This window comes from Littorina saxatilis, linkage group LG10, assembly GCF_037325665.1.
Source record: "Littorina saxatilis isolate snail1 linkage group LG10, US_GU_Lsax_2.0, whole genome shotgun sequence".
Lineage (NCBI taxonomy): Eukaryota > Metazoa > Mollusca > Gastropoda > Littorinimorpha > Littorinidae > Littorina > Littorina saxatilis.
In genome coordinates this window covers 33,969,988-33,997,239 of record NC_090254.1, presented here as the reverse complement: position 1 = coordinate 33,997,239, position 27,252 = coordinate 33,969,988, and the positions used below count along the sequence as shown (strand labels likewise).

Sequence of the window (27,252 nt, the reverse complement as noted above, 5' to 3'; positions counted from 1 at the left end):
GAGCAAGGGAGAGAGAGAGAGAGGAGCAAGGGAGAGGAGCAAGGGAGAGAGAGAGAGAGGAGCAAGGGAGAGAGGGGGGGAGCAAGAGAGAGAGAGGGGGGAGCAAGGGAGAGAGAGAGAGAGAGGAGCAAGGGAGAGAGAGAGAGGAGCAAGGGAGAGAGAGAGAGGAGAAAGGGAGAGAGAGGGGGGAGCAAGGGAGAGAGAGATGGGGAGCAAGGGGGAGCAAGGGGGCGGAGATTATTGCATTAATCATTGTATTGAATTTTACAATTTTCAGATCAGACATGGAATCGATGCATATAATCGGAATATAAAGGGAAGTATAAACAAGTCGCGTAAGGCGAAAATACAATATTTAGTCAAGTAGCTGTCGAACTCACAGAATGAAACGGAACGCAATGCCATTTTACTCGTAGCATCGTCAGGCCACCGCTCATGGCAAAGGCAATGAAATTGACAAGAAGAGCGGGGTAGTAGTTGCGCTAAGAAGGATAGCACGCTTTTCTGTACCTCTCTTTGTTTTAACTTTCTGAGCGTGTTTTTAATCCAAACATATCATATCTATATGTTTTTGGAATCAGGAACCGACAAAGAATAAGATGAAAGTGTTTTTAAATTGATTTGGACAATTTAATTTTGATAATAATTTTTATATATTTAATTTTCAGAGCTTGTTTTTAATCCGAATATAACATATTTATATGTTTTTGGAATCAGCAAATGATGGAAAATAAGATAAACGTAAATTTGGATCGTTTTATAAATTTTTAATTTTTTTTACAATTTTCCGATTTTTAATGAGCAAAGTCATTAATTAATTTTTAAGCCACCACGCTGAAATGCAATACCGAAGTCCGGGCTTCGTCGAAGATTACTTGACCAAAATTTCAACCAATTTGGTTGAAAAATGAGGGCGTGACAGTGCCGCCTCAACTTTCACGAAAAGCCGGATATGACGTCATCAAAGACATTTATCAAAAAAAGGAGAAAAACGTTCGGGGATTTCATACCCAGGAACTCTCATGTCAAATTTCATAAAGATCGGTCCAGTAGTTTAGTCTGAATCGCTCTACACACACACACACACACACACACACACGCACACACGCACACACGCACATACACCACGACCCTCGTTTCGATTCCCCCTCGATGTTAAAATATTTAGTCAAAACTTGACTAAATATAAAAAAAGTGCATGAAACATACAAAAGCATTGTAATAAAGCAAAAATATAGAAAAGCACACAGAACTAGTACGAACGTTCATCAAGTGCAATAAAACAATTGGATAAGATAACATTAATTGTAATGTAATTCAATCAAGTTTGCGTTTTAATGAAACAGATCCTGTGATTGGTCAGAATGCCCCAACTCATTAAAAATTACCGGTCATTAATTGTCGATAACCACTCGCTAAAAAATCCATTAACAACCTGCTGGCAAGGCGCATCGATACAGCCTCAACTAGTCTCGGTTAGCTTTGTGGGTCATTTTACAAGTAGGAAATATGAAGGCCAACGAAATACCGAGACCATAAGGTATGCGAAGTGATGACGTCGAATACGTGACGTAAGTTGATGCATGAATTCTTCCGGACTACGTCAGTCAATTCCAAAGATCGCTTTTGCGATGAAAGAATTTGTTTTAGAGTTTGCTGTCCAGAAACACGTCAAAAAAGAAGGGAAAATGTGTGTGAAAGAAAACAAAACAGGAGCAGAGTGATACGATAGGAATACAGAGACATATTTCTTGGGACTTGACCCTTGCAGGTAGGTGGACTGAAAGTAGTGTGTGAACAGAACAGAACCAATTCTTTCTGTTTACAACCGCATGAAACAGGAAAGAGATCGTCGTCGCGTCAGATTGAATTACAATAACATTAACATGCTTCCATTTGAAATTTTCTCGGTCTTCATCGTGGATTGACGCCCTCCCAAAGTCTAATTGAAGCCCTCCGTCGCTTCGCTCCGTCGGGCTCCAATTAGCTTTTGTCGGGCGTCAATCCCCGATGAAGACCTCGAAGTTTCAAATGGAAGCATGTTAATGTGTAATTATCATTGAGAGCAAAATTATACGCATACAGACAGATAGACAAACAATGAAAAAAATAAACAAAAGTTTGAAAAAATTACACTTCCTCGACCTCGAGAGCAAAAGCACATCCACGCACACACACACACACACAATTCTCAAGGTGAGCTTAATGAGAAAGGTATAGTAACCTGCCAGGGAATTCACGAATTCTGCACTTTCAAGTCAATCTCTTGTAAAGGGGAATGCATCAATACAATCAGAGCATGATTTATGTTTGAAGAGAGAGAGAGAGAGAGAGAGAGAGAGAGAGAGAGAGAGAGAGAGAGAGAGAGAGAGAGAGAGAGAGAGAGAGAGAGAGAGAGAGAGAGAGAGAGAGAGAGAGAGAGAGAGAGAGAGAGAGAGAGAGAGAGAGAGAGAGAGAGAGAGAGAGAGAGAGAGAGGCAAGTCACCAAGACAACAATGCTAGCTGAAAATCAATAGCTTTTCTGAGGTCAATAGCAACATCAATAGCAACATCATAGCGGGCAAAAATACATAAACCCAGCATGCAGATCCTGGCATTAATGATTAAATCAATAAGGAAGCAGAAAAAACTATCACTGGGAAAAAAATTTACTATGTTTTCAGAATATAAGACGCTTCATTAAAAAGAGCGCAACCTTCATTTTTAATTTAAGGTAAATATTTACAGAATAATTCCTAAATTAACTCTTTGGTCATTAAAAATCTGAAAATTGTAATGCATTACTATATTGCACCGGACACACTGACATGAAACTGGAGGACAATTTTCCTTCTACAGAAAATACATAATTATCAAGTTACACTTTTTGTGTTCTTCCATTCTAGTCGACAACCAATATTTAACGCATGTTATCTGAAAAAAACACCAAAAAACAGATTAACTAGAATGAACAAATACTGGTAGTGGTACAGCACAGTAATGTCATTTGGGACACACCGACATAAAAACGTCACCTTTTGTCATTGTCTTGTATGCTAAGAACAGCATTTTCTCTGGTAAGACAACACAGCAAAATAGTTTGTTTTGATCAAGAACAAAACCAACAAGAACGCTGAAGCATGATTAACCATTCAGTCAAGGAGAGAAGGCAGACAAACCAATGGCAAATCACTTGTTATCCGAGTCCACTGAAACAGGAGCTGTGCTTGAAGTCTGCTATCTCGCTCAACAAATTTCTTCATTTGGGGCATATTTTCCACACCAAATACAAACAAGTCGCGTAAGGCGAAATTACTACATTTAGTCAAGCTGTCGAACTCACAGAATGAAACTGAACGCACTGCATTTTTTCACAATGACCGTAGTCCGCCGCTTGTGCAAAACGGAGTGAAACTGACGAGCCTGTTTAGCGCGGTAGTGGTTTCGCTGTGCTGCATAGCACGCTTTTCTGTGCCTCTCTTCGTTTTAACTTTCTGAGTGTGTTTTTAATCCAAACATATTATATCTATATGTTTTTGGAATCAGGAACGGACAAGGAATAAGATGTAATTGTTTTTAAATCGATTCAGGAAATTCAATTTTGATCATAATTTTTATATTTTTAATTTTCAGAGATTGTTTTTAATCCAAATATAACATATTTATATGTTTTTGGAATCAGGAAATGATGTAGAATAAGATGAACATCGTTTTATATACAACAACAAAAATGTATTACAATTTTCAGATTTTTAATAACCAAAGTCATCATTTAAATTTAAATGGCGGGGTAAAAAACGGTCATACACGTAAAATTCCACTCGTGCAAAAAACACGAGTGTACGTGGGAGTTTCAGCCCACGAACGCAGAAGAAGAAGAAGAAGAATCATTTAAATTTTAAGCCACCAAGCTGAAAAGCAATACCGAAGTCCGGCCTTCGTCGAAGATTGCTTTACAAAACTTTCAATCAATTTAATTGAAAAATGAGGGTGTGACAGTGCCGCCTCAACTTTTACAAAAAGCCGGATATGACGTCATCAAAGACATTTATCCATAAAATGAAAAAAACCTCTGGGGATATCATACCCAGGAACTTTCTTTCTTTATTTGGTGTTTAACGTCGTTTTCAACCACGAAGGTTATATCGCGACGGGGAAAGGGGGGAGATGGGATAGAGCCACTTGTCAATTGTTTCTTGTTCACAAAAGCACTAATCAAAAATTTGCTCCAGGGGCTTGCAACGTAGTACAATGTATTACCTTACTGGGAGAATGCAAGTTTCCAGTACAAAGGACTTAACATTTCTTACATACTGCCTGACTAAAATCTTTACAAAAATTGACTATATTCTATACAAGAAACACTTAACAAGGGTAAAAAGAGAAACAGAATCCGTTAGTCGCCTCTTACGACATGCTGGGGAGCATCGGGTAAATTCTTCCCCCTAACCCGCGGGGGGTATACCCAGGAACTCTAATGTAAAATTTCATAAAGACACACATACACCACGACCCTCGTCTTGATTCCCCCTCTATGTTAAAACATTTAGTCAAAACTTGACTAAATGTAAAAAACAATATATCTAAGAACCAGAAAATGATAAGGAACAGACGATTGTTCATTTTATGTCTTGTTCCAAAAAAAAGAAAGTGTCCATTCAACAATCTTCTTCCTTCAAAGCACATTTTTTTCAGTTAAACACAACATAACTACATATTTTTGGATGAAGGAGAAATTAAGGAATACAATATCCTTTTTGTGATTCCTTTTTCGGTATTTTTAAAAAGTGAAAAACTTGGCATTTCAAGAACAGATCAAGCTGAAAACTGAAATGCAACCACATAGTCTGGACTGCGTCAAAGGTTGCATGACAAAAAATTCAAGAACATTTTTGAAAAGCTGTGGCTGTGACAGTGCAGCCTCAACTTTTTGGGGGCAAATATGATACATGTACCATCAAACATCAGAGAAAACAAGCAAATGCTCTCAAAAATGCATACATCAATATTTATAACAATCCGTCCGATAGTTTTTACATTTAGTCAAGTTTTGACTAAATGTTTTAACATAGAGGGGGGAATCGAGACGAGGGTCGTGGTGTACAGTATGTGTGTGTGTGTGTAGAGCGATTCAGACCAAACTACTGGACCGATCTTTATGACATTTTTCATGAGTTTCTGGGCATAATATCCCCAGACGTTTTTTTCATTTCTTTGATAAATCATAAATGTCTTTGATGACGTCATATCCGGCATTTTGTAAAAGTTGAGGCTGCACTGTCACACCCTCATTACATTTAGTCAAGTTATGACTAAATGTTTTAACGTAGAGGGGGGAATCGGGACGAGGGTCGTGGTGTATGTGCGTGTGTGTGTGTGTAGAGCGATGCAGACTAAACTACTGGACCGATCTTTATGAAATTTGACATGAGAGTTCCTGGGTATGATATCCCCATACGTTTTTTTCAGTTTTTTGATAAATGTCTTTGATGACGTCATATCCGGCTTTTCGTGAAAGTTGAGGCGGCACTGTCACGCCCTCATTTTTCAACCAAATTGGTTGAAATTTTGGTCAAGTAATGTTCGACGAAGCCCGGACTTCGGTATTGCATTTCAGCTTGGTGGCTTAAAAATTAATTAATGACTTTGGTCATTAAAAATCTGAAAATTGTAAAAAAAAAATTTTGTTTACAAAACGATCCAAATTTACGTTCATCTTATTCTCCATCATTTGCTGATTCCAAAAACATATAAATATGTTATATTTGGATTAAAAACAAGCTCTGAAAATTAAATATATAAAAATTATTATCAAAATTAAATTTTCGAAACCAATTTAAAAACACGTTCATCTTATTCCTTGTTGGTTCCTGATTCCAAAAACATATGATAAGATATGTTTGAATTAAAAACACGCTCAGAAAGTTAAAACGAAGAGAGATACAGAAAAGCGTGCTATCCCTCTCAGCGCAACTACTACCCCGCTCTTCTTGTCAATTTCACCGCCTTTGCCGTGAGCGGTGGACTGACGATGCTACGAGTATACGGTCTTGCTGCGTTGCATTGCGCTCAGTTTCATTCTGTGAGTTCGACAGCTACTTGACTAAATGTTGTATTTTCGCCTTACGCGACTTGTTTTTCAATTAAATTGATTGAAATTTTGGCAAAGCAATCTTCGACAAAGGCCGGACTTTGCTATTGCATTTCAGCTTGGTGGCTTAAAATTTAATTGATGACTTTGGTAATTGAAAATCTAAAAATTGTAAAATAATTAAAATTATTTTTTTTATAAAACGATCCAAAATTACATTTATCGTATTCTTCATCATTTTCTGATTCCAAAAACATATAAATATGTTATATTCGGATTAAAAACAAGCTCTGAAAATTAAAAATATAAAAATTATGATCAAAATTAAATTTCCGAAATTGATTTAAATTAAAAACAATTTCATCTTATTCCTTGTCCGTTCCTGATTCCAAAAACATATATAGATATGTTTGGATTAAAAACACGTTCAGAGAGTTAAAAAGAATAGAGATATAGAAAAGCGTGCTATCCTCCTCAGGCTACCGCTACCGTGCTTTTCTGGATTGTTAATTTCACTGCCATTGCCACGAGCGGTGGATAGACGATGCTACGAGTGTACGGTCTTGCAGAAAAAATGCAATGCGTTCAGTTTCATTCTGTGAGTTCGACTGAGCTTGACTAAATGTTGTATTTTCGCCTTACGCGACTTGTTGAGATAGGCTTTGGACAAACAGACAGACAAACACACCTACCTAGCGAGAAAAACCTCTCCGCCCTCGTTATAACTTTCAGTCAATGCTTGACTGAATGTAAAAACAAAAGGTGATGTATGTCAACAAAAGTGAAAGACAGAATCATGAGAATGATGTTGGAAAGGACAGTGAAGATGATTTCTTCTTCTTCACAACTTAGGTAAAAGAGACTAGCTCCTGGGGGAATGGAATTTTTGACATGTTGTGGCAGCAGAGCCAGAACTACGGCAGCTTTTTTACCCAGCGAGAATACCCCATTCCTCTCCCCCTCACACACTTTCTTTCCATCTTTTTTGTGGCCGGGCCTCGCAGATTTTCAAGTGGAGAGATGTCTGCTATCTCCACATCTGGAGGCCAGGGAGCCGAGACGTTTTTTTGGCGCATCTGACATTCCAACAGTGTGTGGCATTTCCCCACATACCCCCCCCCCCTCCCCCTCCACCACTTCCCCCTTGTCCTTTCTCACATCCAGAGAGAGAGAGAGAGCGAATGAGAGAGAGAGAGTGAGAGCGAATGAGAGAGAGAGTGAGAGCGAATGAGAGAGAGAGAGAGAGAGAGAGAGTGAGTGAGAGTGAGACAGAGAGAGAGTGAGTGAGAGTGAGACAGAGAGAGAGATAGTCCAAGGAAAATACTGTAAAGGAAGAAGGGGTGTGGGGATGAGGCGTGCACAATGAAAGTAGCTAGTGCACGTGTGGCACTCTGCAAGTGCAAGTGTACACTTCCCAGTTTCTACCCACTGTGGAAGTTGTGAGGAACAAACAGCTTTAACCCATTCTGAATTCCTGGAATAACAGCAACTGCCATGCACTGTGCAAGGAAAGGTTAGCAAGCTCTACAAAGACCAAGCTTAGAGAATGGAACCTTTTGTGGAAGACTGAAACCAGACCTATGCACCAAACTTCTTGAAAACCAAAGTGTCAATGCTGTTCTAAAATCATCATTCCCTGTCAGAAGACATTTCAGCAGAAGATTGCCAGTTCTATGCAGGGTGATCTCAAAACTGCAGTGCTGGTTAGGGTTTAGTGAAGGCAAAATATACCCCTGTGTCATTAATTATCTATAGATGCATAATCAATTACGAAGAAATGCGTGAAAAAAACCTTCCTTCTAAGACAATTATGTTCACACACAATTACAATAATTCATGTAATACTGACTGCAATCCCAAGCTTGAGCTTAGCAGGATAGATCACATACTGAGGTGAAGTCATCAAGTAAAATGTGCCGCTCATGGGATAACCTGGTGGTGATTGATAACATTCAGTGGGACTACCTAATAACAATCATAAAACTTATTTTCAACAGCAAATTCAGTTTCCATAGTAAACAGAACCTTACAGTTACACTGCTGTATTCTGCTGGGACCTGGAAATGTGGAAAATAAACACCAACTGCCACATACCACTAAATTTCTTGCTGACAAACAGAATTCCTGGTTCTCATTGCCCAAATAGCTTCCTCCTCCCCCCTCCCCACACCCACACAAAAATGCTGGGCTTGTAAGTGTAACATCTCCAATTCAACTGGTTTTTTTTATGAAGAAAACAGTGTAACCTGCTACATGTACCACGCCTATAAATCATTAAATGCGAGATGGCTGGGTTGGGTTTTTTTGCCAAGTGCTAAATCCTTGTCAGAGAATGCACATAGACATTGTAAGACATGCAAAAAGTAATGAGGCCATAGCACTGCTGCGAGAACATGTGCGCAAGTCATTCACCCATACTGTAAATCAACAATAGGATGTCGCGGTGATCCTGTTCTTGGTAATTTCCCTGTCCCTAAACAATACTGAATAACAACCCCTTCCTTACATTATCTTTCCTGATAAAGAACAGCATGGCTGAGCTGTCATTAATAAAAAATCAACTACCTCTAGACAGGTAAACTGACATTAATGGCAGCCACTCCCACGATTTTGAATGTTGTAACTGTAACCTTACTCAGCCCCCGAAAAAAGAATGAACCACCTATCCTGAAAACACCAGGAAACATTCAAAGGGGCAACAATAGTGTTCGCTGAACTGCAAGACACACCAGACTTGTAAACCGGGCCGTGTCATGGTTGTACACAGCACACTAACCCGGTGTGTGGGACTAAGAGAGAGGTTTTTCAATTGTGTTTTTGTTGTGTCCAAGGCCCTACCAGTCTGTGCATAATTTCTTTTGTGCTTTCCCCAAAGGGAACAATGCGACCCTATTGTGAGCGGGAAACAAACCCCTTGTGCTTGGCGGCAGCTGTACAAGTCCTGTCTATCACAAGAGAGAAACGAGAGAGAGGGGGGGGGGGGGGGGGTAAGCGGTTTGGAGGGGGTTGAGACAAGATCTCTGGAAGGTTGCCAGCAAGCCACTCTTCTCCCTCTCATGTCAGCCACGGGACGTTGTGTATCTTGGCCGCCTGCCAAACGCGTTCTGCCCTGTGTTGGGTACAGGCTGCTTTGCAGTGAAAAACGAAACACTGGTATGGTATGATGTGGGCTTGTGTGAGTGCGAGCAGTAACTGTGGTTTGTGTTCTCTCCAGTAGTGTGCGACTGTGGTTGTGTGTGCGCCCTATAATACATCAGCAAGAGACGGCGGCACTGTGCGACTGGGCCTATTCAACCCCACCACATGCAACCCTATCTTTTGCTAACACAAGAACAGACAGGCTATGAGCAAACTACGTGTATAAGTGCCCATGACTCAGAAATCGAAAAGGGCAGATACACGGGAACACCAAGGGAGGAAAGACTATGCAGAAACTGTGGAGTGGTGGAGGATGAACTTCACTTCCTTGATTCGTGTACAATGTATGCTCATCTCAGGCAACAGTTATTACCGAATACTTACACCGGCAGTGATGAAATAAGAGTCAGTTCTTTGTTTACTGACAGCGACATCCAAAGTTTGTTTGTTTATTTGTTGCTTAACGTCCAGCCGACTACGCAGAGCCATATCAGGACGAGGAAGGGGGGGGATGAAGGGGGCCACTTGTCAAGCGATTCCTGTTTACAAATGCACTAACCCATTACTTGTGTCCCAGCAGGCTTTAGTAAAACTAAATTAATACCTACTGGAAGATTACCAGTTTCCAGTATGTTAAAATAGGCTTAACCTATCTACTGCTGGACTGACATCAGAACACTAACAGATTAAACTATACATGAATCGCGAGACAAGCGGCAAGAGAAGAGATTTTTGGAAAAAATACAGGTGAATGAGCAAGAAGGCAGAAAAAAGAAAAGAATTCATGAAGAAAAAGAGAGCATGACAGGAAAGAGGAACCAAAAATCTACCTAACAGCAAACTAGAAAGCTCCTGCAGTTCCAAAAACAGGAGGGGCCTTTAATTTCATAACCGCAGTGCCCCACTGCGGGCAGCGACATCCAAAGGCAATTGGCAAAATATGTGTACGATTGTTTTCAACTACGCAGATGCAATGCGTCTTCCAACTGTCCTCAATAACTTATGCTCATCTTCATGCAGGTCCTCTTTGTTCACCCTGTTCCACTTGGTTTTGTATTTCATGTATATTATGTTATATTGCTGTTTTTTCCTGTACTTATGTATCTTGTATACATGTGTCAATTGAATAGGCTCTGTGCTTTAATGACAATAAATTCTGATTCTGATTCCGATTCTGCATGACAGCAAGCGGGATGACTTTGAACGTCCCATAAGTGCCACGTTGGCCCCTTGTCAACAGCACAGCGGGCATTATTATGCAAACTAAGCGTCTGCCTTTCGGTCGCCCTCGCCACCACTTCTGTCCCAAGGGCCCGCTTGTCATGTGGGCATAACGTCACCAAAAGCTTTCAGCGCTCCTATCCCTAGGCCTTACACAGAAATGGTTTTAGTCGACGCCATACTTACTTTAATAGCGCTCGTCCTTCGGATTTTAAGTACTTGTATTATGTCAACGTCATTCTTACAATTAGGACCAGTTGTTACCAAAATTGTCATGCAACCGGATGAAAATATCTGCTCGAAAGTTTTCGCTCATTTTTGCAGTCTCGTGTTTTAGACACAGAAAAGTCCTTAAGTACAGACATAAACTCCTTGACTTGGCCAAACGACAAATTCTTTCCCAAGTATTTCCAAGTCGTCGACAGTTCCCCAATATGACACTGTCAGCTTTTACGGGGAAAATAACAATGTAGAACAATGACACAAACAGGAATATCCTTTTACCTAAAGGGAAACAAAAGGAGTTCCGTACTGTCGCGAACGTCTGTTACATGTATGTGCTGCTGTCAGAAACTGCTGACACCAACGAAACTAAAAACAACGTCATAACAAACTTCTTGTCTCTTGTGTTTGCAATTTACATACACTCAGAAATCCAATTACATATCACATCCTGAAAAAAGAAGTTTTTTGTGTGCAAGCTGACGTTACAAAGGTTTGAGGTAATGGCCATATTTTCACCACGAACACGACAACCTGCTAAACACTCTCTCTCTCTCTCTCTCTCTCTCTCTCTCTCTCTCTCTCTCTCTCTCTCTCTCTCTCTCTCTCTCTCTCTCTCTCTCTCTCTCTCTCTCTCTCTCTCTCTCTCTCTCTCTCTCTCTCTCTCTCTCTCTCTCTCTCTCTCTCTCTCTCTCTCTCTCTCTCTCTCTCTCTCTCTCTCTCTCTCTCTCTCTCTCTCTCTCTCTCTCTCTCTCTCTCTCTCTCTCTCTCTCTCTCTCTCTCTCTCTCTCTCTCTCTCTCTCTCTCTCTCTCTCTCTCTCTCTCTCTCTCTCTCTCTCTCACACACACACACACATCCTCTGACATGCCTTTAGACTCCACAACTTCAAGAGTTTTCGTCACATCAGGCAGATGACAGTAGTAATCAATAACCGTGGAAAGCAGTGACAAGGACGAAGGACACTAAAATCACATGAGAACCCACTTGAAATGGCCACGCAATCATGTCAAACTGATCTCTCCGCTTTGAACAATTCAAGCTTCCTATCATTACCAAATCATAAACAATCCCGACCAAAGAGGAAGAGGGATAATGCAGGGACGTTCCTCGGAATTATTCATTTCGGCAATTTGCTGAAAAGGCTATTAATGTATTATAACAAATTACGACAATCTTCGGAATTTGAAGGAAGTACTTGAATTAACGTCAACACCCCTTCCGAAATGACGGACAAGTTTTCGGCGATGTGATTTTGAAATATGATTTGGCAACTTCCAAAACCATACCACAGCCTTGAATAATTCTGTTAAATTCTGTCCTTGAGAACATTCACGCAAGAAGTGCATGGCAATAAAACATCACGCCGACATAACTGCTGACAAGCCAAGCAGGTCCATGAAAATATCAAACGGTCAAAGCGTAAGCCTGGAGGGATTAGTCGCTTTGAATTTGGTGGATGATATTTGGTCTTGGCATTAAATTTAATCTTCAACAACACTCGACTCCTGACAGTTTTGGCGGTTTAAGTTGTTTAACTATTCTGAAATGCGGCGTTACGAGACAACAGCTTACAAATCGTCGTATCCATATTCTTGTTATTCAAACGTCATCAGGTCACACTCAAGAAAGCTGAAGATGGCAATTCATTCTCTTGGTTATTTTCCAAGCAAGCTGGTTTCACGGAAGTACATTTTGAATGTGCTCCAGCACCATACCGAAGTCCTAACCCACAGGATAGACAGCAGTAAGCAGAATCAGTGCAGGGATGTTGCTTTCTTCCGCGATTTTGCCAAATGGCCATAAAAGTTTTGTGTGTTTTTGTTTTGTTCTTAATTAAATTTGAGGTCGTCGTAAATCCTTGACATTACCTTTCTCTCACCGTGTAAAAAATAAACAAGAAGGGCAAAGCCCATACGACTCACATGCTTGACCTTGACCTTTACATGACCTTGACCTTCAGAGTCAAGGTCAAATAACTAAACCTAGCAATGACATCATACACTAAGAACTGCTTTACACATTTTTCCTACCAAAATACATGTGACCTTGACCCAAGGTCAATGTCATCCAAGGTCATGCAACACAAAGCTGTTAATTCAAGACATAGGAAGTACAATGGTGCTTATTGGCTCTTTCTACCATGAGATATGGTCACTTTTAGTGGTTCACTACCTTATTTTGGTCACATTTCATAAGGGTCAAAGTGACCTTGACCTTGATCATATGTGACCAAATGTGTCTCATGATGAAAGCATAACATGTGCCCCACATAATTTTTAAGTTTGAAACAGTTATCTTCCATAGTTCAGGGTCAAGGTCACTTCAAAATATGTATACAATCCAACTTTGAAGAGCTCCTGTGACCTTGACCTTGAAGCAAGGTAAACCAAACTGGTATCAAAAGATGGGGCTTACTTTGCCCTATATATCATATATAGGTGAGGTATTCAATCTCAAAAACTTCAGAGAAAATGGGAAAAATGGGGAAAATACAGTCGAACTCGCTTAAGACGAATCACTGGGGATCGGAAAAAAAGTTCGTCTTAACCAAAATTCGTATTAAGAAAATTGATCGATTTTTTTTTTTTTTTTTTTTTAAGTCTTGTACATTTTATGGTGTTTCAATTTGTTTCTTTCGCAACTTTCATGCTGCTTCACGTTTAGACAATAAAGTGACATATTCAGGTACATGTTCATGTGTGTCTCATGTTGAGTGATGATTGTTGAGTTTGAGTGAGAGTGAGCACACAGATGTTTCATCCAGTTGTTACGTTTTTGGTCACACACACGCGCACACACTGACACTGTCCACATTCGCGGTGTTCCTATCATTTGTCCGGAATCACTTACCTTGGCGACGGGTAGCAAACCTTGGCCAATTTAGTTTTTGTTTTGTTTTGTTGCAACATGATGTTCAAATCCAAATCGAAAGCACTGACTGACTGATAAACTATCGCGAACCGGCGAACGCAAACGTTGAGAGTGTGGTTTCCCTTGTCCAAGGGAAACCACTCTGGCATCTATATTTTTTGGAAATGGCTTCCGTTCGATGTTTCGTTTTTGGTATTCGCGAAGGAAATAAACGTCAGTCAGTCATTCATGTTCAGTGTCTGAGCTATCAATCACTTTGATTCTAAATTTGAAATTGTTTTGTGAGTACAGTGTAATCAGTTTAACTTTATTCAGTGATCGGTTGAGCAATGGTTCAAGCAGTCGACGCAAGGGAAGACTTTGACACACGTGTATTCAAACTTCTCAAATTCCCATGATATGTCGATCTCGGGACGAGTTTAAAGATTTCGTCATAAGCGTGAGTAAATTACAGACATTATGCATGCTTGGGAATCCAAAAAGTGCTCGTTATAAGCGTAAATTCGTTATAAAGAATTCGTTTTAAGCATTTTTTTTAAGCATGAAGAAAGAGGTATTCAGTTGGGAACTTAAAACTAATTCGTTATAAGTCAAAATTCGTAACTAGCGTGTTCGTTTTAAGTGGGTTCGACTGTAGCTGTTTTTTAGACAACATTTATGGCCCCTGCGACCTTGACCTTGAAGCAAGGTCAAGATGCTATGTATGTTTTTTGGGGCCTTGTCATCATACACCATCTTGCCAAATTTGGTACTGATAGACTGAATAGTGTCCAAGAAATATCCAACGTTAAAGTTTTCCGGACGGCCGGCCGGACGGCCGGACGGACGGACGGACGACTCGGGTGAGTACATAGACTCACTTTTGCTTCGCATGTGAGTCAAAAAGTAAAGCAAACACAAAATGGCAGAAAGTGATAAATTGACCATGTCCAGTGCTCACTTTTAAAGCTTTAGCAAGAACACAGTTTTACAGGCATGAAAACAAATGAATACCCAGAAAGGAGGAAAATCCGTGTGTGTGTGTGTGGGGGGGGGGGGGGGGGGGAGTTAGAGGGCATAGCAAGGTTCAGGGAAAATATAATTTAACTAAACAAATCATTTGAGATTTATTTTCCTCTCTTCTGTTTTGCTTTTATTTTTTTGAAGAAGTGTTTTAAAAAAGAGGAAAACTAAAAACAAAGCAGAGGAATTTCCTCTAAAAAGAGGAAGTGTTCATGCCACACACACACACGTACACGTACATAAATCGTTTACCATTCCGCCAACAAAAACACTCCGGGAATGGCTGATGTGGCCTATTTTCTATTGTGCAAAACTGCCTTCAGAAAATATAGTTTTTTTTAGTCTGCTGTCAAAAGGGCGAACAAAATTATGCAAAAAGGGCGATGGAAACTAGCGCTCTGAAAAACTCCACACATCCTGTAACTTGGTAGGAAACACTACCCTGATCAGATCGAGGTTCCATTTTGAAAATGAGGACACGTACGCAGCAAAGCCTAAGCCTAAGAAGCTTTCTCTGATGCAAATAACTGATGGCCATCCAGGGAGACGAAAGGTCACACTTCAGGTCATAAATACTCGTGAAGATACATCTTTTCTTGTATACTGCTCATCCTAAAACAACGGAGTCTTGACAGTAAAATCCTTATTTGGAACAGAGTAGACTGAAACTGAAAGGTCGCCCAGGGGAACTCCATTCCATTGGCGGAGCTGCTCACCAAAGAGCGGCAGTTTTCCTTGCCCGTTCTGGCCATAGATTGAACCACACTCGTTACAAGACTGCACTGGGCAAAACTATTTCTTTGGAATGCTCGAAAATGACACCAAAAAGCTTACGTTTTCAACCTAGGGACATCATTTAGACGACAGAGTTACGTCCCCTGTCGCAATTCACGGATAGTTCCGTCTTTGACGAATGTAAACGAAATGCAATCGTACACAAAGGTACAGTTCATTCCGTGACTTCAAAGGGATCTAAAATTACTTGTTTTACTTACAAGTGCAGGTTCGGCAAATTTGGAGGCTCAGATGCCTCTGAATTCTGAGCTATGAATTGAACACACTAAAGTTCAAGATTACCGGGCTTCTTGTAAGACAGCACCACACCCTGATTATCACTTATTATAAGGGTCCGGGTCACAGCTATCGCAAAACACCACGTTCGACTTATCTGTCTTTCTTTATTTGGTGTTTAACGTCGTTTTCAACCGTTCAAGGTTATATCGCGACGGGGAAAGGGGGGGGGGGGGGGAGTTCGACTTATCTTGCCATGAAAAGTCGAAGGTTTAGGTAAAAAGGTGCTGCAAAACCTACACGGATGGCTATCTTCAGCCCACAGTGTATGTGCTGATTTTCAGGCAAGTGCATGTCCAAGAAGACTTAAGGACAACAGTATGCTACAACCGAAACCAAATTCCATCACACAACATAATGTATCCCAACTAGTTTCGTTGTGACGTATCTGACAGACGCTGCTGACAGTCTCACAGTTCACATCACTGACGAAACTACCGAAACGAGCTCATCTTTTTCAATGCCTATTCCATAACAAGACTGAAAGGTATGGTGGCTCCGTGAAAACGAATAGAGAAAAAAAGAATGATGTTAAACTGTCAATACCACATAATATAATATGGATCAAAATATTCTCAGAGGACGTCACGTGGTATTCTCTGGTTTATACTATTACTAGGAGTGACCTTATTCAGCACAAATCTGAAAACATGGAAAATGTCAGCACAGTTCCACAAATTGACTCCGTAAACTTGATCTTGTCCAGGCTAATTTCAGCCACAACAATTTTTGGTTTAATCATTATATGAGTTTCGCAATTAAAAAACAAACAAACAAAAACTGCCTTACCCAAAATGTTATTTTGAGAGGATAACTCCGAAAAGGACATTGTCCTTGTAGTTGTAGTGAGATATTTGCGAAGAACCACCGCAAAAACTAATTATTATTTACAACTAATACCTTACTTCAGGGGGGAATAAAGAGAGTCATGAAAACAAACAAGCAAACACTGAAACAGATGTAAACCTTGAGGCAGCTGATCTTGTTTTGTGTCCACTATAAGAACCACAGACAGCCCTACTACGTCTAATACGAAAAACTAATCTTGGAGTGGGACACAAAGACTCTTAAATTCACTGGGGAAAAAACAAAACATTGTAATGGTACTGAGAGTGAGAGGATAAGGGACAAAACGAATAGCCTCAGACGACTTTATAATTTTACGGGCATGAAGCTAAAGGAGAACCAACCAATAGCACTTAAACTCTGGTTAGACATTTCAAAACAGTGGTTTTTGGCTCACGTAAGTGTAGCCTATGCGATGCTAACTTTTGTCTGTCTGTGCGTGCGTGCGTGCGTGTGTGTGTGTGTGATAGAAACTTGAACATTTCCGAGTCTATGGATAAAGCTCGCATAAGAAGATTACGTCTCGTGTGTGATAGAAACTTTAACATTTTGAAGACGTCACATTATGACGTAAGAGGGTTAGACGTCACGCGAAGGAATTACTGAAAGTCTCGGTCATTGTTATTGTGAGCGGGCCGAGACTAGTTGGCAGATCTAGTGTCTCGCTTTCTTGCACAGTTTCACCTATGCTTACTCTGTGTGTGTGTGTGTGTGTGTGTGTGTGTGTGTGTGTGTGTGTGTGTGTGTGTGTGTGTGTGTGTGTGTGTGTGTGTGTGTGTGTGTGTGTATGTGTGACGGAGTGATTGAGTTTGTGTTACTGTTTGTCGATTTCTTACGTGAGCCTTGAAGGCTTCGCCTCTTGTTTTTGTGATGCTGTGGTATGCGTTTTAGCCCCGAACAGCATTGGGTGATGACACGTTTGCTAGACCATAGAATCCACCGGAACGGAATGAATTGGGTTTCTGACACCGAAGAATTGCTAGAGTAACAACTAACATTCATGTAATAAGTTGACATTGCTTCTGATCATTTTTGAGGAAATAATCGCAGATGTGTCTAAAGTACAGCAAAGCAAATGTCCCTTGAGCTTCGTAAGGTCCAAAATCGCCGCACAAATTTCCAAAAACGGCCCCATACTGTACCTTTAACCACCCCATCCTGCTGTTATCCAGATTTACAATGACAACTAACAGCACCAACTGGAACACATCCAAAATGTCATGCCACTTGCTTCACGCCGTTTTCTTTCACTTTTAGTGATGAAAGCAGCCAAGAAATTCGGATTATTTTATTTGTATGTCCTCTGAGGTCCAATTCGCCTATCTCGGGAGAGGTAGGGTTAGTATGCTATGTGAAAGAAATTCCCCTCATCGCCTAATGAATGGCCACCCACCCATTCCCAGTCCCCCCCAAGTAGTAACCCAATAAAATAACCACCACTGAAACTGTAAACCTGCAACATTAATATCAAAGTATTCAAAACTTACCTTGTGCAACAATTTTCTTGTGTCACAATATTATTTTAAGTGCAGTTGTAGACAGTGCGACAAGTACAATTCACATACTTTCAAATTTCAAAAAGCAGAAGCAAATGCAAATTAGACAGAAATATGCGTGTTTTGTTTTGCATTATGAAAAAATAAATCTGAGAAAATGCACAAGAAAAAATTCAAAAAAGCAACAAACAAGCGCAAAATAAGAACGTAAACTGGAATGAAAATGAACAGTTGAACATATAAAGTGTTAGCAGGCACAAACTGTCAAAAGGAGACCAACAAGAGAGCTGGGGAGGAGTCATTCCCAAATTGTTTCTTTCTTTAATAGTCAAAATGTCTTGGAATATGGGAACAGGCAAACAGGGTAAAGTAAAAACAACAGTACCAACCCACCCACTGGGCACCTCCACTCAGCGCTGCTAAATCCAGGTTGTGTGCAGTGCTGTGCTGGTTGACTTGCACAGGTCAAATACTCCAAGCTTTTGTCCACAGAGTAAACCAGGAAAGTAAGGGAGGAGCCATGACTGATGCTGGTAAATCCAAAAAGTGCGAGGACGCTGATGTCAATGCAAGTATATATCCAAAATATGTGATCTGTCTTGTGTACTCCAGTAGTGCAAGATGAATACTCCACAAAACTTACCAGGATGTAAATTCCAAATCACAGGCAAATGCTACTCCACCAACCAGTCACAGGCTGAGGATATAATCATTGTGGGAAGATACTTCCATCGTCCAATGAGAGAGAGGCTGTACTCCATTATCCAATGAGAGGCTGTACTCCATAATCCAATGAGAGGCTGTACTCCATTTTCCAATGAGAGGCCGTACTCCATTATCCAATGAAAGACTGTACTCCATTATCCAATGAGAGGCTGTACTCCATTATCCAATGAGAGGATGTACTCCAATCAGAAGTTGCAGAACATTTTAAAATGTGTTGGCTTTAACAATTTTCAATCCGAGATACTCCAGAGGCATTGAGTGAGGTAAAGGTAATCCAAAGCGAGTAGTAATCCAAAAAGAAGTTACATCACTCTGAAGACTATAGGTGGATGGAGAGTGAATCCAAAAGAGTGCTGCGTTTGGCAGTGTGATGAAAAGAGAAATACTGTAATCCAAAGTACATACGTAAAACAATTCCCATGTTAAACAGTGAAACTCACACAGTAGATTAAAAGTGCACAATATGTAAACAGAAAAGTACAAGTACTCCAAGAGTCTCCATCTGCTCTGCTTCATAAGCAGAAAATGTTTGGGGACTCTGAAAAGGGGAAGAGGAAGTAAAATTAGGGAAGGGATGATTCCCGCAAAACATAAGGGTTGTACCGCAAGGAAAGGGCAGAGACAGAGACAATGAGAGGTTAATACAGATAGTTTTTACCTGTAGAACACTCAGACACACAAACACAACAGCAACAAAGTGTTGAAATAGCAAGATAGCCACACCTCATATGAAACCAGGTTGGTCTCACATGTGCACACACAAAGTAAGCCTCGGCCAAACTACAAGTAACCCTCTTACAACTATTCTTATTTCCTGAAACTAAGACAACAAATACACAGCAATACCTACATAAAATAAAAAGGCAGGTCAGATTGGATGCATATCAATCAACAGTTGCATCACTTTGCAACCAGAAATTGCAGTTATTTTCGGTTTGAAATTGTCTCTTTTTTCTGAGCATACCATCACAAGTATGCCTACCTGCACATTCCCCGTTCACTGTGAAGATTTGTTGACAAATATATATATCTGACACAGCTGTTACTGTTCACATACCATGAATAAATGAAAGGAACAGGAAGCACCAAGCGCATGACTCACGAGTGCAATACAGTGGTTATCCCCGAATACAATATTGCAGCTGTTTTCTTCTCATCAAAGATTTAGACCAGAATTCTCCATTCACACATAAATATTTAAAAGGGTCTTTCAATTTCCTAAAGGTCAAGCCCTTGCTTGGCCTTGAACTCAACCATGTAGTATGTCTCTGGCTCACCCATATCAAGTGAGACTACAGACACTTTTATTGTGTGGCTAAACGCTTTGTAAAGTGCTGTCAGTCTACTTGTGGACCAAATGCCTGTAAAAGGCTGTCAGGGCTACAGAACTACTAATGTTTAGCTAAATTAAATCTAGAGAGAAAAAAAGTGCACTAATTGCACTTTCTGCTCAGAGAGCTATTTTAAAACTAAAAGAAAGCAACAGAGAGTCTGCATTTCACACTGGGTTGCTTTATGGCCACAGAATAGCCGCAGGAAAGAAAACCAAATCCATTAACCTCAGGACAACAGTTTGTCTGCAAAAAAGCTGACCTTTTCTACCAGCCAAAGCTTAACACTGTAAAGAAGCAGGTAGGAAGAGAAGGGAGCATCTATGTTACCTGCTGCTTGACCACTTACCCTGCTGTCCATGAGGCATGAGCCGCAGTGTTTCCGTTACTGCCAGAGGCGCGATTCACGATGGACCCCGGAGGTCCGGCACCATACGTGTTACTTCCTCCTGCCACACTGGCGCTGCCGCCACTCCGACCTGAGTCACTCTGACTGCGTACCGTGGAGGACAGGGCATCCCAGTACTCGCTACGCAGGACATTACTGTCTATTGTATTCTTAGAGTTGTGGGCCTTGGACGCCGATCGGATGTCCATGAACGCCACGGTGGCGGCAATGGTGGCGTCACTGTCCTTGGCCGGCGGCTGGATCTTGACATTCTGAATCTTTCCATACCTGCAAAATAGGCAAGAAAATGCACATGAGCACTGGAGTTCTATAAATGATTGTATGGTCATACGTCTGAACTCTAGGACCCCCTAGCCTGTACACATGCACTGCGGGCCAAAGTATAGCAAGATTTTGAATATCTCATCCCAATACATTCTCAACTATATCAACACAAGCCTGTCATGGAAGTGCAGCTGAATGCAGTCGAACTTGAACAAAAGAGTACACTCAAGTTGTGTTCCTTTCATCATTAAATTTTGTTACACATTTCACAATACATGTATTACAACAGGAAAATCTACTGGCCATTTTCCCGCCTTCTGCATAATGAAGTGTTTGAATACTGAACTTGATGTGCAGCATGTCTTCATTTGCTTAGATAGGGAAATATCCATTCAGTCTTGAAATAAAGCAAGCCGCGTGAAGCAATATCAACAAATTTAGTCAGTCCTGAGTCTGCCAGGCTTAAACTAAAATATCAACACTAAAAACCTGTCGTCCCCAAGACTATACAAGTAGTAAGGCTTGGCTAGTCCATACTAAAACATCAACACAGATTAAGCTTGTCTCTGCGAAGGATGGGAATGTAGTACCTAATTTGCATACACCGACAGTGCCACTTCAACTTTCACTAAACACCAGATGACTGTCAAAAATATTTTTCAAAAAAATGAAAGAATTTGGCTGAAGGACCTGCTTATACAGTTATCTTGAGATGTTGCTGTTTACTAACCTTTAGTGCTCAAAATGTGAGATAACTTTATCACCTGATTATACAACCTAAAACTGTCACAGGTCTCTCCTGTGACATTCACTCATCTCACTTTAAAATATATATATATGACATGTCACTTGTCAGTCAAAAGGAAGGTTCGAAAGTCCGCTTTTCGCTAAGGGCCTTTCACTGTACACGGTCACAGATGTAACCACTGACAGGACATGGTAAGGACTTTTACTGGTACTATACATTGAATACATTGACAAGGTAAGTCACTGTAACAGTCCAAACAAACACAGCCCCTCCCATCTCAACCCTGGTAAAACAACATCCTGGTTTGATGGAGTTGACAGAGCAGCCAAGATGGCTCAGTCTTGCTATCACTATTGGCACACAGTCTTGCTATCACTATCAAAGTTTCAGCAAAGGTGTAACTAATCTAGCTGTCCACACAAATAACCCTTTGTTTTTCGGTCCCCAGTGGTTGCATGAGCAGGACATATCTATCAAGGCTGACTTGATAAGAACAAGAGTTCATAGTGTAACACGAGTTTGACATTCACATTCACAAACACAAGAAGAAGATGAAATTGAAAATGAATGCTGGACAAAAAATGTACACATCAGGCTGTATGTATGTGAAAACAATGGCACATGTTTTCCGGGCATAGCAATACTGCCTCAGATGTTGTATTAGTGCCAAGGCGAAGTCAGCTGAACAACTCGACAAACAGAGAAACAGGATAAGGAATCCAAGAGGACACAAACAGCCTTCACAAAGCCTCAGACCAAAGGCTAGACAAAAAGACACCAGACAAAAAACTCCAATCCTTTGTGGCAAAACAAAGTCATTTAAACCAGTTTCCACAAGCCAATAACAGCCCAAGAAAACAAAAGAATAAAGTCTGGCACTAACATCTCATAAAAGTTGGACAGGCAATCACAAAGAGCAAAGACCTCTCTTGGCCTGACATTTACAAAAGGAAAATGTCAGAAAGAAGCCGAGGAAAATGCAGGCAGCAAATTACCCCCGGGATCAAAGCCCAAGTTATTTATGGCTGCACACGCAAGCAGCTGGCTTCTAGTTATCTTGAGCCAGCGATCCTGGCATTTCACAACAGCTAAAAAAAAACTACTTTATGACATGTGTGCAGTATAACTATAAGCAACATGGACAAAAGGGGATGTTGAACAGGACGGTCACTCCTTGTCGATGATTGCTTCATTTCTCATTTTCTAAATTTCCTTCTGGCTTTGTGTTGTTGGAAAATGAAGTGAACTACAGTGTCAACTAATCTACTGTTTGCAATGGATAGTGAAATGAAATCAGTGTCCACCTCACTTGGCAAAATTGTAAAATGCCCAAATGCCTGTTGCAATATCTGTGTCTGCCTGTGTGTTTGTAATAGTTGCTTATATTTTTAATGTTGTTTGTTCGTTTCTCATTTTGAAATATTAATGTATTGTATTTTATTTTATTGGTTTGTATTGTATTCTATCGTTTTGTAACAAAAGAGGAACTGTAACAGATAATTGATAAATTTGGAAATATCACAATGACATTAAAATCTTGTTGAATTGGGTATTTTCTGTATCGTCATAGACAATCTTGATGGCATCCTTCAGAAAGGGCAAGGTGAGTGAGCATGTGAGTGCATGCAAGCGTGAGTGCGAGTACACATGCCGACATCTGACACTGACGCTGTGTGCTCGCAAAGGGCGGGTGCCTCCTTCTCAGCTCACAAGGCAATCCCGCGCACTAGGGGGAAGGCCCTCAACGCACTTCCATCCACCTTTGAGAAGTGTGTGTGTGTGTGTGTGTGTATATCTGCTTTGGGTTTGGCACTGCAATAGCAGCTACATACTGGTCAGCTGCAGCCGATTTCAGCCAAGCCAGCAGCTGGCTGCACTGTATATCGATTGTCTACCTGGGTGACAGAACAATTACCTCAACTGGGAACAACGGCCCTTCATTGACGTCACAACCATCCGCGACTAATGATACTTTTCCATCTCTCCTCCCCAGACAAGGAAGACTCATCACTATGGTTGTAATAAAGCTCTCAGTCGTTTGCTATTGATCCTGATATGTATCCTTCAACACACAGACCTCGGCTCCTCGACCAGACGTTGTGTCTGTCTCATACATGTAGTTCACTGTCCACACAACACGTCCAGGAGTAACATAAGACTAATTGTCTTCCTCTCAATCTACAATACAATATAGTCTATACTGTTGTCTCAGGCCCAGGGGCGGATCAGTTCATTTTATGGGGGGGGTTTCCAAAAGTATATTGTGAAGATATGGGTGTGAAGGCGCGAAGCGCCGAGCCGACGGCGCAAAGCGCCTAGCTTGCTAGGGGGGTCCGGGGGCATGCCCCCCCGGAAAATTTTGTAAAAAAGGATGCAAAATGGTGCAATCTGGTGCATTTTGAGGATGATCATTACCAGTTTCAGGCAGCAGATTTTGTCACTGATTAATACCCAAAAAAAACACCATTTAAAAAAAAAATTTTTGGCTGGGGGGGGGTTTCCGGAAACCCCTGAAACCCCCCCCTCGTCCGCCCCTGCCCATGTCTTCAGTCAGTCACCCACGCATACTGTTTTGTTATCTAGGTTGTATAACCAACCTATTTCCCTGCTAACCAAACAAACTGTCTTTTTACAGACTGATTCAGTAAAGAAATGGCTGTCTTTTTGGTTGACATTTTAGTAAGTTGAGTGGTTAAGAGAGAGAGAGAGAGAGAGAGAGAGAGAGAGAGAGAGAGAGAGAGAGAGAATGTGTGTGTGCGCTAGCAGTCTGTTTTACTGTAAATGAGACCCAATATTTGATCTACTGAACACGATTCTTCACAGAACTGCTTACATGGTGTAAGACTACAACTGTAGACTACCAGTATCGCTAACCCCTCAACATATAACATTAACAGTAGCTGGGAGGTATTTGGAAATACGTGTGGGGGCATCTCCATAATACAGTAGGGACTAATCCCAAAGGCTGATGTGACTGGAAGGATTTATTAACAAGGCCCGGGCGTGACCAATCCAAACCAGTGATTGAACATACACGAGAAAGTTTACTGAAAGCTGTTGAAAACAACACCCTCCTCACCCCCCCCCCCCCCCCCCCCCCATGTCAGGGTATAAGCCTGGCTGTTCACCTCCAGCACAACAACAGATGGAAACAATGATGCAGTATAGCCTGGCTTTGCAAAACAGACCGCAGCAATACTATATAGCTAGGCCGTGCGCTCTCACAATTTCCCCTGGTAGTAGCTCAGCTAGCTGTGTAGCTGCGGCCTATGATAGCCAGCCAGCCAGCTTCTGGTCGATATCTCAGCAAGCTGATACGCCACGTGAGCTCTCGTTCATTATTCAGAGAGAGGGGAGGGGGGGGGGGGGAATGAAAGAGAGAGAGATAGAGGGAGAGAGAGAGATAGAGGGAGAGAGAGAGATAGAGGGAGAGATAGAGGGAGAGGGAGAGATAGAGGGAGAGAGAGATAGAGGGAGAGAGAGATAATGGGAGCGAGAGATAGTGGGAGACAGAGAGGGGAAAAGAAGAGAGAGAGAGGGGAAAAGAGAGCGAGAGAGGGGAAAAGAGAGAGAGAGAGAGAGAGAGAGAGAGAGATCGATGGTGTGGCGTGCCCAGCCTGGCTCAGAGGACGACGACGGGTTATAACGAACGACACGGGATAGGGAGGGGAAGGGAGAGGCTGCAGCAGGCACTATCCAGGGCCTGCAAAACGTAAAGGTCAGAGAAGGGCGCTTATAGCTGCTGGCTGCCAACTGTATTGATCACGCCAGCCCCGACCGGCCCTGTAGGCGAGTGTGCCATGCTGCTAAATCCCCTGTACTAATCCCACCTCCCAGTTCCACGCACACCCTGGACATGTTGTAGGGCTGGGTGTTTTTCCCCTTCGTTTCTCCTTCTGTGTTCAGCAAGGTTATATTTTTGTATTGTAGATTGTACTTGCCACTCGTGAGTTAGTGCTGAGATGTCATGTGAGAATATGACAGGCCCCACCCTTCTTACAAGTTACACTCTTCTCACAAGTTACAGAGAGAGAGAGAGAGAGAGAGAGAGAGAGAGAGAGAGAGAGAGGCTTCATCTCGGCTACAGCCTCCTCTTTCGGGACACGATTGTACGGAGTAACAGCATGTATCGCGCATTTATTAATTTATTTTGTAACGGGCGGTGGGTCTGTAAATTGTGTAATATAATGCAATGCTTGCAACAGTAATCATCCTGTGTGGGGTTTGTTTTGTCCATCTCTGCATGAGACGAAGCTGCACCTGCTGGGTAAGCGGATCTCGAGTCTCGATACACCTACTAAATTGGTCAATCCGATTACGTGTATTCGAAGTGTGCAGCGGTGCATGTGTAATACGGCTTTTAAATAAGAATTGGCGACCTGTGTTTCCGCGCCCTGCTTTCAGGCTTACCTAGAACTCAGGTCTGTCCATGTTTACAGCTCTTACATAACTAGACCAGACCGCTTGAGCAACGTCGAAGTCCTCTCTTCGTCTCACATTGAAACTCATTGACAAGCACTCAATGTAATTACCGTCTCCAAATTCCTATCACATCAAGTTATACTCCAATGACAAGTATCTAAATAAATGAACTGTATCTTGGAAGTATTTAGATAGACTGTGCACTAAAACAGCCAGTGTCCCTATCCCTAATCTCTTACTCTTAGTCTTAGTGACAAAAGGATTTGGGTCGTCTGCTTGCGTGATGTTCCCTCACGTGAAATGCCTTTTAATCTTGCAGCGAGTCTGGGTTCATAAAGTGTGTGTTGTGTGCTCAATCCACTGTGATACTAATTCTCTGCCAACGTTGTCCCCAATGCGTGACAAGCTCTGACTCGCTGGTCTACACTCTGGAAGTCATCTTCTCCAACCAGTTCTTGTACTTTGTAGCCAACTGTCTTGCCTTCGAAGTGAAACATTTAGTTGATACACCCCCCCCCCCCCCCCCCCGACCACTCTTGACTCGGGTATTCCTGGTCTGCATTCGGCGTCTTCTTCCCTGACCCTATCTACTAAACCAAGCTCTAGTGTAGTCTCAGCCCAAACCTTGCCTCTTTCAAATTCAGTATCAACACATCACCTTTTCTACCTTTCACAAGTTTCAGGAGAAGTCCCTTTTGACAATCTGGTACATTGTAGTTACATCTACCTCTCTGTTCGCTCATGCTCTTCGTTTGACCTCCGGGGAATGGTATGCAACCAGCATATGATTTAACGTTGGCCGACAAAAACAAAACACTCAAATGTTTCTGAATGTGACAAGATGCTTTACCCAATTATCGTTTAACATCCACCATTGGTCGTACTTCTTAAAACCAGTAATCCCTGAATGGTTGGCGCCTGGCGTCTATCCTGCTATAATCTCTACAGACTGCATTTTCATCTATGTCTCTGTTCTACAAAGCTAACCACTGTTCTGTGTCTCCGGTCGTCTGTGTGCACATTATTCGGCACCTTCCACTCAGCTCCCAACCATATTCTTTTCCGGAACCCGCACGGTCTAAAGTCCCTAGAATTCGTTCTCCCTCATGGCCATCATTACCGTTCTCTGTGTGTTCCTTCCTAACGGCCAGCCACCTCTGTCAGGCACATCAGCAAGAGCGGTCTCGGTTTCTGTCCGGTCCCCTCGGCGAATTCTCCTCAATCACGCTCTGTGCGGCTTTCTTCGGGGCAATCTGGCTGCCAGACAATATCTATGCAAATCCCCCTCTCTCCCTTGCCAGCCTCTCCATTTAATATCTATGCAAATGCACGCCACCTACGACGTCGACTGGCGAAAGGCAAACACCCTAAAAAGAGTTCTAGCCTTCCAAGGAAATGCGTATATGGCTCACCG

General features: G+C 41.7%; 1 protein-coding gene across 6 annotated transcripts in view; it reads right to left on the bottom strand.

The window, feature by feature from the left end:
- Positions 1 to 27,252, bottom strand: part of LOC138978648 (protein split ends-like) — a 94,553-nt gene that overhangs the window by 52,990 nt on the left and 14,311 nt on the right. For all 6 annotated transcript variants that reach the window (XM_070351421.1, XM_070351418.1, XM_070351416.1 and 3 more), the window contains exon 2: positions 20,345 to 20,671. In XM_070351421.1, the coding sequence (XP_070207522.1) occupies positions 20,345 to 20,671 (327 nt within the window). The remainder of the gene's footprint in view (positions 1 to 20,344; positions 20,672 to 27,252) is intronic.